At 40.5% G+C, this 16,079-nt stretch overlaps 1 protein-coding gene across 4 annotated transcripts in view; it reads left to right on the forward strand.

Moving 5' to 3' along the window:
- The window catches only part of SHROOM2 (shroom family member 2), a 123,051-nt gene extending 108,234 nt beyond the window's left edge, over positions 1 to 14,817 (forward strand). For all 4 annotated transcript variants that reach the window (XM_027735241.2, XM_027735242.2, XM_027735243.1 and 1 more), the window contains 4 exons: positions 400 to 951; positions 1,857 to 2,037; positions 6,605 to 6,877; positions 11,981 to 14,817. In XM_027735241.2, the coding sequence (XP_027591042.1) occupies positions 400 to 951; positions 1,857 to 2,037; positions 6,605 to 6,877; positions 11,981 to 12,247 (1,273 nt within the window). In that variant the 3' untranslated portion in view covers positions 12,248 to 14,817. The remainder of the gene's footprint in view (positions 1 to 399; positions 952 to 1,856; positions 2,038 to 6,604; positions 6,878 to 11,980) is intronic.
- Positions 14,818 to 16,079: the final 1,262 nt, after the last annotated feature.

The following is a 16,079-nucleotide window of genomic DNA, read 5'->3' on the forward strand; positions in this document are numbered from 1 at the left end:
GTGTGCGAGTCAGTGAGGTTGAGCTCGAGGTGTGTTTTCCTCTATACGTGTGGCAACAACGGGGAAAAGGCAGCAGCACAGTCTGAAATCTGGGGCCTGGATGCTGAGATTGGACCCTCATGTTCATGGAAACAAACATAAGTCCCAAGCAGTCTTGCACAATACTCATGATACAGGACTTAAGTCTTAGGACTGCTTACAGATGAACTAATAATACTATTTAAATGTGTGGACAGAAAACATGTAGACTTAGAGTTAGACACAGGGCAAAGCATATTCCATTACCTTGGTCTCTTAGCTGTCTTTTTTTTTGCACTTGGACTTCCCCTCTGATTTGGAGATATGAATTGAGATGTAAGGTTCTTCCATTTCTAAAGATGAATTTTGTTTATTTTCCAGAATTGAAAGGGTTATAGACAACAATACTACAGTGAAAATGGTTCCCATCAAAATAGTTCATTCTGAGAGCAGCGCAGAGAAGGAGAGTCGGCAGAGTCTTGTCAGTACTATGGAGCCTCCTGCTTTACCCAGTGGTTTGGAAAAGGACCAGATTAAAACACTCAGCACTTCTGAGCAGTCCTATTCGCGATTCTGTGCTTACACCAGGCAAGGTGTAGAACCAGAGCCGGAAGCCAGAACCAAACCAGCTGACCCTCAACCAGCTGAAGAACCTGGGAGCAACTTGAAGGACAGCAATGCTGCCACACAAGCAGCCAGCTATATAAAGGCCAAAGAAAAGAGCTTCGAAGACTGGAAGTCGGAAGAACTTGCCAGAGAGATTGTGGGAAGAGATAAATCTCTAGCAGACATATTAGATCCTAACGTGAAAATCAAAACAACAATGGATCTGATGGTTGGTATATTCCCTAAAGATGAACATCTCCTAGAAGAAGCTCAGCAACGCAGGAAGCTCCTGCCAAAAGTTCCTTCTCCAAAAATTTCAGAAGAGAAGTGAGTATTACTTTATGTAAGCCAGTGTGTCCTTGTAAGCTTCTATCCAAAGTGTACCAGTATTCCTGTGGGGCTGAAGGTGAGGGTCTTCCTACTGTTGAGGTTTGGGTCTTTTATAAGACTTTTTTGTCAGAATGTTAGTTGAGCATTATCTACTAACAATACCATTAATGACGGAAACAGAACAGTGTTGTACAATATGAAAAATTTCCCAAGACCTGGTTGAAAACCATTTTTTGACAACTTAAGGAATAATTAACTTTTCCCGTTTCATAGTGATTAGATATTGTGCCAAGGTCATCCAGTCTAGTATCTAGATAGAGAATATTCAAGCCTTCTTTATGTGATGTAAATTTACAAAGACAGGTTGAAGCGGGCACGAGGCATTTCCTGGAATTGAATGAGGTCAAAGTAAGAAAAGAATTCAAGTCCGTTCATGTTGATGTTCTGTGGTTTTCATTTTCTTGATACAAGTTTTCTGATAAGTTATAGCCTTCTAGAGAAGTCAGTGTGTGATTCTGTAATCAAAAAGTTAAATACTTAACATTGTAGTGTCCCACATTTGGCTGTCTGAAAGGATACTCTCTATGACACTGGAGGTCTTCACAGGACTTTGTAAAATGTAACTTTACGTTTTGTTTCCAGATGAGATATCTTCGATCCGTTTCACCTCTTGTAGTGGTGAAAGGTCTTCTGTACAACTTCAGTTTTAGCTTTTACTGGTCACATACTGAGTTGATACAAATTTTCTTTACAGACAGCATTTATTTATCCTGTTTGCATAGGTAATGGCTTTCTGTTGAGCCCCCTGCTTCCTCAGTGAAATGATTGCTCTAAAAGATTGTCCTTTCTTTTCATTGATTAGTGTGTCAAGGCAGTTAATGAAAGTTTTGACTTTTTCCCAGGAAAGAGGAGCAGAGCGCACCGTCTGCCATCTCCCTGACAACCAATTCTACTTACTACAGCACATCTGCACCAAAGGCAGAGCTACTGATTAAAATGAAGGACATGCAGGAGCAGCAGCAACAGCAGCAGAGTGAGGATGATTCTGAAGATGAGCTGGATCATGACTTGTCAGAGAAGAAGGTAAAAAACATTTCTAAAAGCGTAATGAGAGGCTCTGAGTTTTGTGCATTTCATTAGCTGTGAATTTGTTAGGTTAAACGCCCCTCAATAAAAGGCCTTTTAGATGTACAGGATGACTTAGAAAAATCAGCCTTTTTTTTTTTTAAGTTTTTGGAGGTGAATTAAATGTCCAGCTGTGAATTCAGGAACTGGAGATTAGGTGCTTCTTGCAATTGCATGCAGGTTTTGGAAAGTCTCAAGGGGAGAAGTTTTGGGGAGGTTATTTTCAAATATCATTTTCCATTTGAGGTGGTTCTGCATTTCTTACACTTACTCGGTACAAAGAAACACCAGTATGTATTCCACTGTAGCTGATGGTGGTTTTAATTGTTCCATACTTTTGAAATTTAAGTCGAGATTGGGTTTGTCTCAAGAGAGAAGGAACATACACACACACACCTTCTTTTTTTCTCCCCCCCCCCATTTATTTCCATGAGCAGCAAACCACTTGGCGCTCTATTTCTCCTACTTCCCAAATTAATAACCATTGTGGGAGATCGCTAATCAGCTTGGTGGATTCAGTGGAACTTATTCGTCACAAAGGAGGCAGCCTTCTCCACTCTTGTTCTTCCCCATCCCTTGGTGTTTTATTTCTGATAGAAGGTCGTCATAATCCCCATGATATTAAAATGATGATCTGACATTTCTGTGGTTTGAGGAAGTGGTGTCCTATGTTAAAATCATTGCACTCATCTCAATAGCGATTTTACACAAAATATTTTAGTCATACATCCCAGTACGGATAAGCTGGAGGAAATGGTCTGTTTGATCAAGTAAAGTAGTGTAGTTTAACTCTGTTTACCTAAGCTGGTAATGCAGTGGTGTGCAGACCTTTTCTGTTGAAGTCAGCTCTCTGCTGAATAATCAGCTGCCAGGGTGTACTTGATAATCCAGTCCCAAAGACACATCTTTTAATTATTACGAATATACTTAGTTGCTAAGAATGAGAGATTTTGTAGAAGATTCACATCTCTGGTTCAGTGCAGGAGTGGCTGCCACCATATTCGAGGGGGCTGTCGTGTTTTCTGTTAGCTCTCTGTTTTATTTTAACCTCTCTCTGCCGCCTCTGCATCACACAGTTCAATACACTATGCCAGGGGCATGGTATGTCTACAGCAGCAGACCTTCCCTTACCCTCCTGCCCCACAGCAATTGTACTATTTAGACAAATTAAGGCTTTCCCTTCATTTTAAGTATAATTTGGTTTTATCTGGTGCCACGCATGATGGTCACATTCATCATTTTTGCTAGAATTAGTTTCATTCTCGTTAATTGTAGGAGAGAGGGAAAACTGAACCTTTCTTGTTTGCCCAGCAAACTAAATACTAAAACTTTTATAAGCAAAGGTACCATTTATTGGTGTTGGTTTCTTAACAGGAAAATCATGTTCACCCTTTTCATACTCCTCCATCCATCCCCTCAGCTTCAGTTACACAACACTAACCATAAGAGAGAAAATTTTTCTTGAAGAGCTTTTAGCAGAACTCTCCCATCTTCTCTGAGTACGCGTGTTGTTGTAACCACACACACTGCTGCTTACTTCTCTCCCTGCTCCTCCACATGCGGTAGGATGGAGCTCTCAGTTCAGTGGGCTTTCATCATGGATCTTGTCAGAAAACATACAAAACTCAGAGTAAGTGGGTCAAGGCATTTTTATAAAGCAGAATATATAGCTTGACCCAGCTTCATGTATTTGGCAACAGTTTAACAAGGGATCGTTAAGGACTTGAACACTTTTATGACTTCAGTTATTTTAGAGGGGGCGTACACCCAGAACCTGTTATTTGATTCCTAGAAACTGGGCGGTTCTGTTATGAGATATCTTAATTGCAGTCTACTGTGGAATGATTGCAGTATTTGTCATTTTCTGCTTTGCAAACCAGAAATGTGTGGTACTTCTTTTTTTACTTTTGAAATAAGTACAGGAGTTTCATATAGAGTTATTAATTCTTTTAGTTTTATTTTTGGGTCGATCCCTGTATTCCCAGCTAGCAGGAGTGGAATGTATGTGTCTCATGTACTGAGTTTAATATAGTTTTGCCACAATTATAAAATACTGATCAGATGTTGAAGATGCTGCAAGAGTGGTTTTTGTAGCAAGGAAAATCCATGTGTGGCTGAGTAGGAAGTTTCCCCTTTGCCTTTAGGAAAGTTTTGACAGTTTCTGAAGAGTATAAAAATAATTGAAGAGGACCAAGTTTTTCCTGGTTTTAGGCCTGAATTCCTTAGGAATGGGGTGGTGAGCTGAGAGCAGAGGATAATTTACATAAGACATGCCAAGCAGTGAACCACCTGAGCAACACTGCTGAGCTACTTTCTGTGTTGCTAGTCAGATCAGCAAGAATTACTGGGGAAAAAATAGGTTTTATTATTTTCTCGTGTACTGGTACAGAAGTCGCAGCTATAAATTATTCATCTACCAGTTTCAAGATGCAGATTGCAGCTCTTCTGGCTCAATAGATGTTAAACACAATACAGGTTTTCTGCTGGCTAGCGAAAGCAGAATGAGCACACAGTTGCTGCATGCAGGGGCTGTTTCATCTGGGTAGGAAGCAATCAGTGATCATAAGCCAATTCTTAATAGATATGACAGTCTTAGTATTTATGGCCTTCTCACCTGCAAAATCAGTCCCTTAGAGGCTGGCTTCAGCTACTTGGGGACATCTAAACAGGATGTTACTGGGAAAATGGCTTCTTTCTGTTTTTTGAAAGATAGAAGCTGAGAGAGCTGATCTGGACTGTAAGACCAGATCAGTAAACATGGAGCACACATACGGCCTTTTTTCATTAGAGAAAGTTGCAGCACAGCTGCAAAAGTGAAAAACTTGAGATAATAACATAGGGTACAATGGTATCCTGTTGTGTTTCAAATGGTGAAACAGCAGCATAGTGCATGTCATCGGAGGGAAATGAGAGCGTAGCACTGTGACCTACATAATCCAAATCAACTGCATTTGCATTGAGGGAAGGGGGGGGAAAAATCAAATCCTGCAGATTAATCAGTCAGTAAAGCAGGCATCTGTAGAACTGCTTACTACCTTAATCTTTTGGGCACCCGGACTAACAGATAGCCCAAATCCTGATTAACCTGGGCTGAGTACATTAAATCAAAAAGGAGAAAACCAATGTGGATAATCCATGGGTTGAATTTCTACTTTTAAAAAGGCTGCTGAATTTTCAGGGTGTAGTTGCTTTCTGTTAAGATGGCAGACTGTTTTGTTTTGGTTTTTTTGTTCCCAAAATAAATTGGCAATGACTGTTCAGTGGCAGCTGCTATCAGTATGTTTCTCAGTAATCACGAAGGCTTGTAATCAGATTTGCATATAGAAAGCAGAGTTCCTAAAGAATGCCATGAGTAATTTAAAAAGAAAAAAAAAGACAACGGGTACTGTGAAATAATGACCGTTTTAAAGGATGTCATTTCCATTCAGAAATTGCACTGAGGTGTATTTTTAGAGAATGCTTTGGGAATTTTTCTTACCTGAAATTAGCTGAATACCAAATAGGCATCTACATTTAAATGAACGAGGCATTTTTAGGATATGATTCATCTCATGTTAGGGTAGACAACTAACTGAACTGACTTCCACCCCTTGTGCACAAGTGAGAGCTAGTGGTGACTAAGGAACAGGACCTCTTGCCCAAATGCAGGGAAGTAAGTGGGCAGCACAGGCTGACCACAGGTTCACTTGAGGGAGAAGATTTGCATTCTTTGTCTGATTCTGCCTGTGATGCACCTGACATGTTTTTTCTAAGGCAGTGCATGTGCTTCTCAGGCAGGGGGGGATTATAGTACAGAAGCCCCTCAGACTGCAAGTGAGGTGGTATATCCACTTGGCATGGGACAGTGGCGGCCAGAGACTCTTGTTTGGTCCTTTGGAAGAGCGACTTTGCACAGGGCTGCTTTGTACAATACAATGGCTTTTGTTCCCTGTTCTGTGCCATAGGGATTATGATCTCCCCACAGAAATGTTGCACGGCACTGTTATCACTAAGATTTTCTTGGAGTGGAAGGGTTGCTATTGGAGGAACACTAATATTATGCAAAAAGGAAGAAAAAGCTAGGCAGTGCCCTAGTTTTAACTGTATCATGTGGAAAATACAGGATTGTTTTTCTGGTGCTGTGTATGTTCCTAAGTGCAGTTCTTCAGCAAGGGGTTATGGACCTGATATTTAGAGAGAAAAGGATGTGCTGTACTTTATGCTGTTCCATAGCAGGCTTTGAAGCTGTTCAAAGAAGAAGCAGGAATGCTTGTTGATGAGGTGGAATTCCTTCATCTTTTGCCACCAAGGTAATTTGCTTTAATACAGGTCTCAAGCTAAGCATTGTACAGCTATGTCCTGAACCTTTGAATCCAGATGTATAGACCTTAGACATATACTTAGATATGTATTTATTTGTAACACACTCATTGTCAAAGCCTCATGGGAATTTAAAATGTATTGAAGTGCTAGCTGACATGACTTTCAGAAGTAGGGAAAAAGTGCAGTAGTGCTAATAAGTTCTTATCTGCTTTATTTTCCACAGCAAGAACTTATTGACAGCATTAGTAGGAAGCTGCAGGTGCTCAGAGAAGCACGGGAGACGCTTCTGGAAGACATCCAAGCAAATAATATACTGGGGGAGGAGGTAGAGGCCATTGTGAAAGAGGTTTGCAAACCAAATGAGTTTGACAAATTCAAGATGTTTATTGGCGACCTTGACAAAGTGGTCAACCTCCTGCTGTCCCTGTCCGGTCGTCTGGCCCGCGTGGAAAATGCCCTTAATAACCTGGATGACAACACTGCTCCAGAAGAACGGGTGAGAAAGGCCAACAATAATATCACTGCATTTACTGAAGCTGGAGTGGGGGCTTTTGTTTGGTTTTGTTTATCTACATTACAGAGTTCAAGAGGAGGGATAACGAGTGGATAAATCTCATCAGGCCATTTGTTTTAGATTTCTTAAAACTTTTCTCTTTGCCTTGGTTTTCTTGGAATACTAAAACTACAAGCGGCTTGCTAAGAAAAAGTGGGTTAGGGGTGCACCATACTGGAAAACAGACTTCTTGGCAGAAGTTTAAAGACAGAGGGGGTCTACTGATAAGAGCTTAGAAAGGAGGCAAACAAAAATATTCTAACAATTCAAGATGGGAAAAGGAGTGTTGCAGAAAGCTTACAGGCTTCTTTATACTCAACGATCGTGATACAAATCTATAAGGTAGTTACAAAGAATATGTTTCTCAGCTACTACAGCTTCCTCCACGACGCTGCCTAGCAAGGGACAAGTCTTTAAAAAAAAGGTGGGAGGGCTGCAGAGGGGAGGCATTGCAAAAAGAATTTTTTACTAGAAAACATGTTTTACATAAGCAGAATGGCCTGGTGGGGATGTGGAGGAATCCCAGAGATGTAAAAATTTCAGGAGAAGGAACATTCAAGGTGCTCTTACCTCCTGGATCTCACCTCTGCTTGCAGCAATTTATCTTCAAATCCTATCAGGCCTTAGCTGGGAAGGAGATAGCTGGCAATGCAGATACCCACCAAAGGAGAGATGTAAATATGTGTGAAACTTAGGCTAAAATAAATAGAGAGGGTGGAGGGTGTTTGTGTGTCAAGTGATTTTAACTTCTATGGTTTAATGAATGTGAAGTAGGATTTTTGGCTTGTAGCTGTGGACTGAAATGCCAACAGTCCACCTAAGTGTTGTAACAGAACTTTTTCCATGGGCTGTGGCTTCACGGTGTGTTTGTTCAGCCTGCTCCACTGTTTCACCCCTAAGAACCAGTAAGGGCTGGGACTGATCTGAAGCTGTGCTTTTGCTGTTTGGCCCTACTTGTTTAGTGGCGGTTCAGCCCCCTCTCTGACTGAGGCAAAGGGAAGGTATTTGACAGCTTATTAAAGGGCAGATCAAAGTTTCTGGCACTTAAAGAAATTTAATCCCTCATTAGATGTTTTTTTTAAATGTGGTTGCAGTTGCCTAATGGGGAAAGAGCTACCAGATGATATGTGCATATAGGAAACACACTTTGAGAGCTGTGATAAAAATAGCTTACTGGCTAGGTCTGGAAAAGGAAGATGGTGAGGAGGTGGTGTAGTAAGGACAGTCAGAAATCGTTTGCGTGCTCTGCTGTCAAATTTATACTGGCAGAAGTCCAAATCCCTAACGTATTTTAATCCCCATTCATCTTCTCATCCACTGACAGCAAAGTCTTGCCATAGTAGCATCAGAAACCCATCAGAAATCATCAGGAGAGGTCCATCCAGAGATTGATCGAGACTAGCCCTGGAAAGAAAGACTTGGGGTGTTTGTGGATGACTCAGCAATGTGCACTTGGAGCTCAGAGAGCCAAATACGCCCTGAGCTGCATCACTAGCAGGGTGAGGGAAGGGATTCTGCTCTTGTGAGACCCCACCTGGAGTGCTGCATCCAGCTCTGGGGCCCACAACACAAGAAAGACATGGACCATGTCTATGGAACATGTCCAGAGGAGGCCATTAAGTTGATCAGAGGGCTGGAGCACCTCTCCTATGAAGACAGAGAACTGGGGCTGTTCAATCCAGAGAAGAAAATACCAGGGAGGTCTTAGAGCAGCCTTCCAGTACCTAAGGGAAGCTTACAAGAGGGCTGGAGAGGGACTTTTTACAAGGTCATGTAGTGATAGGACAAGGGGGGATGGCCTTAAGTTGAAGGAGGGCAGGTTTAGATTAGATATTAGGAAGAAATTCTTTACTGAGGGTGGTGAGGCACTGGAACAGGTTGCCCAGAGAGGTTGTAGACTCCCTATCCCTGGAAATGTTCAAGAGCAGGTTGGATGAGGCTTTGAGCAACCTGGTTTAGTGAAAGGTATTCCTGCCTATAGCAGGGAGGTTGGAACTAGATGATCTTTAAGGTCGCTTCCAACCCATACCATTCTATGGTTCTATGAAATATATCTAGAAGTGTTGGTCAGAGATGCTTCTCAGATGGATCAAGTCCTGGGGTATTTTGACTATAAATCCACTGCGTGTAGAGTTACATGTGCATTTCCTTGAATTTAGACTGGTGCTTGTGGCTTTTTTGGTTGTCCTTTAGTATCTTGTAGGTCAAATGATAATATTTGGTGAACCACTAATGTTCAGAATGAATGAATGAACCACCATACAAACAAAACAGGGGATTTTACTTCCATCCTAGCACTGATTATTTTTTTTTTTTAAGGCTGATGTTGTCTAATAAACATTGCTCTGATAGCTTTCCACTTTCTAGAAATCAGCAGCAGCTTAGCAGATTTTCTGAACAGAACCAGTCAAATAATCACTGCTGAATTAATTTCTGACTACTAGATGCTCTGTCATAGGTCTTTTTTTGCCACAGGAAACAGCGTCAGGTACTTCAAGTTTAGCGCCTGGAAGGGACTTCATCTGAAAGAGCTACCAGCCCCCTCCCTTCCACACAGTGAGGCCAGTGTCTTCTCATTACTTGTCCTGTGTTTGAGAACACTGAAGCACTGAACCAGCAGTGAATCCACAGAGGTGATCAGGTGCCTAGACCCCCAAGACTTGCAAGACCAGGGACAAGTACCAAGGATAGTAGTTTAGGAACTGGATGCTGGGAAGTCAGATACGTGGAGGGAGTTCACCTTTGTATGGCTGTGGTTCAAAACAGCAAACGGCTCTTGAGAAAGATTCTCAATAGAAAGAGTGAAAGATTGTTCTATCAGAGGAGCTTCAGATAGCCTGTGTTGGCTGGGCTTCAGAGCAGTGCTAACTGCAAAAAAACTCTTCTGCACTCCGCTTGGCTTTAGTTGGTTGAAGATGATCAGATAAAACCATCTGACATCATTTACTCCATTAGCCTGGGTGAGCCATTTACCCATTGCTCAGAGAACCTCCTCAAGAATGGTGACTTGAGCCTGTTACAGTGTGTTTCACTTTACCCTTCAAAACAGGTTTTCTGGTGTCAGTCGTCTTTGACGGAGGTAAAAACAAATTCAAGAGGTATCTCATCTGCTTTCTTCCTTTCTGCATCCCACTTTTTCCTTAGGTTTTTCCTAAACCTCCTCAAGGGCAGAGGTACTAAGATGTTATGAAAAGTTCATAACATAAGTAGTGTTTGCTTTTCTTAAACTTATCAGGTTATTCATGTTCATCTGAAAGTCATATCATAGGCTTGGTAGAAGAAACCATGCAACTTAAACCATGCAACAGGACTAAACATCTGACTGTTCTTGTGTACATTGACAATGATAACAAGTGACTTGAAAAACAGAGCTGTTTCATCACAGGGTTATGTAGGTAACTGTACAACTGAGGTACCAGCTGGTTGATATATGCCCTCTTGTGTTCATCAAACTCTGTCTAGTTCTGTCGCTGCTGCTCAGTGTACACACAAGCAAGGCTGCCCTGGAGAGCAGTGTAGCCACACTCCCTGGGCCTGTCTGCTAGTTGCACTGGTGAATTTAGGAGAACTGTAGTTCCATGTCTTTCCAGCAGATAGTTCTGATTGCAACTTGCAGTGGGATTTTTTTTTCCCTGGCATAAGCTCAAAGGGAGATTAAACTTTGTTTTTTCTAATAGTGTGTGATTTCTGTGACTTGTCTTCCTTAGCTGTCTTGAATCCTGAGTTAATCTAAGTTATGTATTTTATGTACATTGAGAGCAAAAATCTGAAAACATTTTGCTCTTGAGCTTTGGACTGTCTATAGAAAAAGAAGCAGCACAGGATATGTGTGCTGCTCTGGCAGGTGGGTTTATTAGAGCTCAGTGGTCTGTATCCCCCTTTGTCTTGTACTTCCATCTTAAAAGACTGTATAGTCTGCAAAACCACTTCTCAGTAAATCCTTCAGGCTTATTAAGCTGCATATGTGATTTAACAGAAAGTGCAAATGAATAAAATGGACGCGTTTGTTTGAACAGACTGAGGTTTATTTGAAGACAGCTTCTCAAAGAAAATTCATCTCTGGAGCAAAGCTAACAGTTATGGATTGGTGCCTCTTAGGGGCACTTTTTAATTAAGTTCACAAGTCTGCACAGGAATTCTTGTAGGCCAGCCATGCTCTGTCATTGGAAAAAGGCAATCACTTCTAGGCAGACATCTGAAATAGGTCGGATTAATGATGCTCCTGTTTCTTTCCATACACTGCTAAAGGAGTGTAGCCGAATGATTCAAATGGGACTCAGACAGGTTGATGGTGTAAACAGGGCTAGAGGAACCTCAGCCTCCTTGCTCATGTTTGTGAATGGAATGGACAGCACAGCTGCTGTCCTCTGCTGTCCTCTTTCCTTGTGTGTTTCTCCATTCAATCTCCCTTTTTCCTATTTTGTCTCTTGTGAAGCCACAAAGCAGAAAGTTTGCAACCCTTTTTGGAGAATGCCTTTTTTTTTTTTTTTTCTTTTTTGCTTCCTTTCTGTTCTCTTGCCTCAGCTTGCTTTCTTGCTCATGTCTGAAGACCACACGACTTCACGTCTCATAGGGACAGCGTGTGGATGCAGCAGAATGGCTAAATACAGTGTCAGAAGCTGTGGAAGAACAAATCGCTCCATTAATTGGTCTGTTTCTGGTTTCTGTAACTGCAGCTGTCAGTGCTGTGTATTGAAGATGTAAGATGTTGCTGAGTGAAGTCTTAATTTGAAGAACTGTTTTTCAAAGGCAACTAATTTATACAGCTATTTTGAACTATTAAATAGTAAAGCAGTCTTTGAAGTAATTGCTATTGAGGCCAATAGAAATTAATGGTGCATCTTTCGTTGATTTACTACATTTTTTTCTGTTTGTTAATGCATTTTATTAGAATAAACTTTTAGGATCACTCCTTTTTTACCTTTCTAAATATTCAGGAAAGTCTTTGTCTTTGCAGATAAAACAGACTTGAGACTTAAATACTGAAGCTGTTGTCCCAGCCTAGTGAACCCAGTGAATTTCTAACTGTTTTTCTTTTCTCCTAAGCGAACATTGGTAGATAAGCAAAAGCTGCTGACCCAGCAACATGAAGATGCAAAGGAGCTGAAGGAAAACCTGGATCGTCGAGAGCGCATTGTCTTTGACATTTTGGCAAACTACTTGAGTGAGGAGAACTTAGCAGACTATGAGCACTTTGTGAAAATGAAGTCGGCCCTGATCATTGAGCAGCGGGAGCTTGAGGACAAGATCAAGCTGGGGGAAGAACAGCTGAAGTGTCTGACCGATAGCCTCCAACCCGAGCGGCTCAAATAAGGGGACTGGTTTGACCAACCATGTGAAAAATGGGAAAGAAGGAAGGAGGGGGATGGGTTCCAAGTATACAAATGAGTATCTTGGCTTGCCTGAGTGTCTGGTAGAGAAACAAGTGCACAAGAGAAAAATAGCTCTCACAACAGCAATAATGCTCTTTCATTTTTTTTGGAATGATATATTTAATTTTTTAAGACACATTTTTATTGCTGGACTCTACAGCTGTTTCTCATTGCTTAACTTGCAGAAAGCTCCACCGAAAAGGACAGACTCTTAACCTTTCTGCTCAGTACATTTGAAGTCTGTGGCAGTTGTGCATGCAAACAGTGATTTTTAGAATAGGCTGTATACTTTCTTTATGTTCAGATGCTGCACGGACTGCTGGGAAACCCAACAACAATTCATGAATGCACACAAATTTAGAAGCTCTACATTTAGTGAGTTTTTATTTTTTTTTAAGACACATTAAATAGGGGAAGCGTGTATCTTATAGCTAATATATTCAGATTGCTGAAATCTAGTGTCACTCTGATCCTGTGGCATCAGACACTTTTTTGTAATATTGTATATAGGATGGCACTTTCCCCTTGCAGAAAATAACTTTAAGATCAGTTTCAGTTAAACGCTTTTTAAACCAGCTTGCAAATCACCTAATGACTACCTTGCTGAAGATTTTTTTTTTAATTATTTTGCAAGACATATTTGTACACCCTTTTAATGCAGTGCAAGTGATTTTCTTTACCAAGTTGTACTTGATTTAAGAAACAGGCTGGAAGTACTGTGCTGATTTTGTTCAAAACATTTTTCATCTAAATTATTTAGAAGGCTTGTTTGCTCTTTTTTGTGCTTTTTATGCATGTTTTTATTATTCTTCCCCCAAACCCATAACCCTTCATGAAAATAAATGTGGGTTAAGGACACTGCTTCTATTTTTCTTCTGATTGCTCAACATCGTGATGGTTTTATACAGACAGTTAAGTTATATTGAAGTTAACCTACATAATGCTGATCATTCCTCTTTCTCAGACTACCAAATGCAATATAAACACTTCTGCCTTGTAAATACAGTGCATTACTTGGAGCAACTCTGCTTTGTAACTGTGAACAGAAGTGGGGCTGTTTGTTTGCTTTTTCCATTGCACAGCGATAAAGGAGAGGATGCTAGTTCACAGTATCAGATTACTGCTTGTGTTTTCATAATACTGCCGTTGACTTACAACAGATGATTTCCAGTAGCTCCAAAAAGAGGTGCTAACTCATGTTTTAGTGCAGTAATAGGTTATGCTGACTTGCTTAGATGCCTACAGAGAAATTCTGTAGTGTCTAAATGTCACATTCTGTGTTAAGATAAAGTTTTGCAGACAAAGTCTTGGGTGACTTTGTGTATATGCCATTTACTTTGTAGTAAGGAAAACATTTATCTCTCCTCAGACAAATAGGTTCCCCAACAAGCCATTTTCAAGGCTGATGTGAATGCCAGTCTGTAGCTAAGCTGGTTGAAAATACAAGTAGTCAGCTGTTGAAAAGAGAGAAGAGACTTCTTCCCACTACTCCTGCAGTATGGCAGCATTCACGAGAGTTTTTCTGTCCTTCTTACCTAAATTCTCTCTTCTGTGGGGAGAGAACTGGAGAGGTGCTGATCAATGAATTCCTTGCGAGCTGGGGAACTGGGGAGCAAAAAATCCTCTGGAACCAGTTCCTTTACAGAGAGGTGCAAACATTGAAAGGACTGTTGCCCCCTGCCCCCACCTTATAGTGCACTACTTTGTATAACCTGGACCAAATCTTTAATTAAATGATGTTGATGTGTATCAGTTGAGGTCAAATGGAGCTACCATTTTACAAGACCTACAGCTGACCTTAGTTTCTCCCTCTTGTTCAGAAATGTAGTCTTCTGACATCTCACAGTTATATGCTGCTATGTTCCTAGGACAAGTGATCCCTTTGTCCTTAAACTTATCCTTTAACCATAACAGACCCAAAACTAAACATAAATTATGCTTGTCTTTTAGCTTGGAGAAAAGTGTGCATTGTTTTATCTGTGGCATTTTAAAAATTTTACATGTTGTGGTTACTCTGAAATGTGTATGTGAAATGTGAATAATAATATAATTGCAATGTGTTTGTATACAGTACTTCGAGTTAGATCTCTGATAAAAGGTAGCAATATTGTGAAAGCTATATCTATTATCCTTTTCACAGAACAGTTGTGTAGACACCATTTCCTTTCCTTTTTTAAAACTCTTGAAAAATCTCACCCTGGGAAACCTGAAGGCGGTTGCCTCCCAATGTTATATGTAAATCTGTAAATAGCTATACTGTTGCTTTTTGGAAAAATCTGGTGCTAATGTTTTGCCTTTGGCATCCTGGGGATGGCCGTTTCTTCATCCTTTGTTCTTCTCAATTCTAGATCTCTTTGTATAGTGAAAAATTTCCACAATGCTTCTTCAACTGTTTGGATCCTGCAGCCCAGAGTGAAAATGTACAGTTTTCCTGCCTGACACTTAACACGTACCTACTGACAAATGGTATTGCTTGACTTTGAGAAAATAAACTGTATATTTCAATGTAGAGTTAGTCTTTGTGTACAGTTTTAATGTCAAAAGCTACTGCTTTGCTTGGCAGTGTTGGCCATCTCATAGTGCCTGTCAACAGTGCTTTGAGCTTTTAAATGCCAGGCCAGTTATCTCATGGTCTGAAGCAGCTTGCTGTCTTTTCGCAGCTTTTTTCACATGCTGAGTGATCGATCATTCTCGAGGTCCCTGTGTAAGTACCAGAAATGTGTTCATGTCTATTTAGTATTTTAAGTGTGTGAATAGGAGATGGCAGAAAGGAAAATGTGTTATGAAGTAGATAAATCAATCTTTCACCACTTACAGAGTATATACCAGGGAAGCACCTTAGACTTTTCCACTTCGGCAGTTACACTGTTTCAGCTTTGTCCCGTATTTAGAATTATCTCAGTGGTGCTCAAGATTTTTTGCAAGAACAGATCACTGTGAAGTGTCCAACTCTTAACAGACTTCCACAGAAACTGTTTGATTTCAGTTTAATGGGGATTCTCAGATTACCTGCATAATCTTCTGCCTTATTGGGAAACACTGCCAAGTGTGCCCAGATTCTTAGTGGAGGTGACCACAGGTCACAGGATCATAGCTTGATAAATCATCCTGGAAATTGTCTTTTTCTATGAAGGTCTTCATCAAAGAAACTATCTGAGAAAAGGAACTTAGGGAAGGAAAAATTCTTTATATCTGTAGGATTTTTCTAAACTTCCTTTTCACCCCTTTCTTTTCCCTCTCTCTTTGTACACAGACCCACCTGTTAGTGCCTGTTGTCATGAGCAATAGGTATAATCCAGGATGGCAGCTCTAGGGGAATAACAGTCTAGTTTTTGTGTACTATTTTGATTTAAAAAAAATTGCTTGTCTTTTAACTGAAATTAGGCTCTTTATTTTCTGTTGTGGGGTGTTTGAGACCCTCAGATTTCAAGAGTCACCATTTAATGGTGTTCTTTCCTAATCAAGCTCTAATGATTAATTTTGGTGTACTTAATTGTCTCAGTTTTTACAGCTGAAGTAACCTATTGACAATTCAGTAGCTCTAGCAAGGCCTTATGATACACAGTAGAATAGCAACTCCTATTTTAGCGTCCAGTAATTTATTGCAGAAGTTCAGAGGTTTATTCTAATTAAGGGCTTCGCAGTTTTTGAGAAATTTTTGGACTATAAATTGGTTTTTCTACATACTGGGGTGGAACATGCTCACAGAGTAAATGTTATAAAAATTAATAATTACCTCTTTGAAGTACTGCATTATATATTGTTAGTTGTCA

The sequence above is a fragment of the Pipra filicauda genome, unplaced genomic scaffold, assembly GCF_003945595.2.
Source record: "Pipra filicauda isolate LSUMZ 115617 unplaced genomic scaffold, ASM394559v2 scaffold160_size1671714_pilon, whole genome shotgun sequence".
NCBI classification, from domain to species: domain Eukaryota; kingdom Metazoa; phylum Chordata; class Aves; order Passeriformes; family Pipridae; genus Pipra; species Pipra filicauda.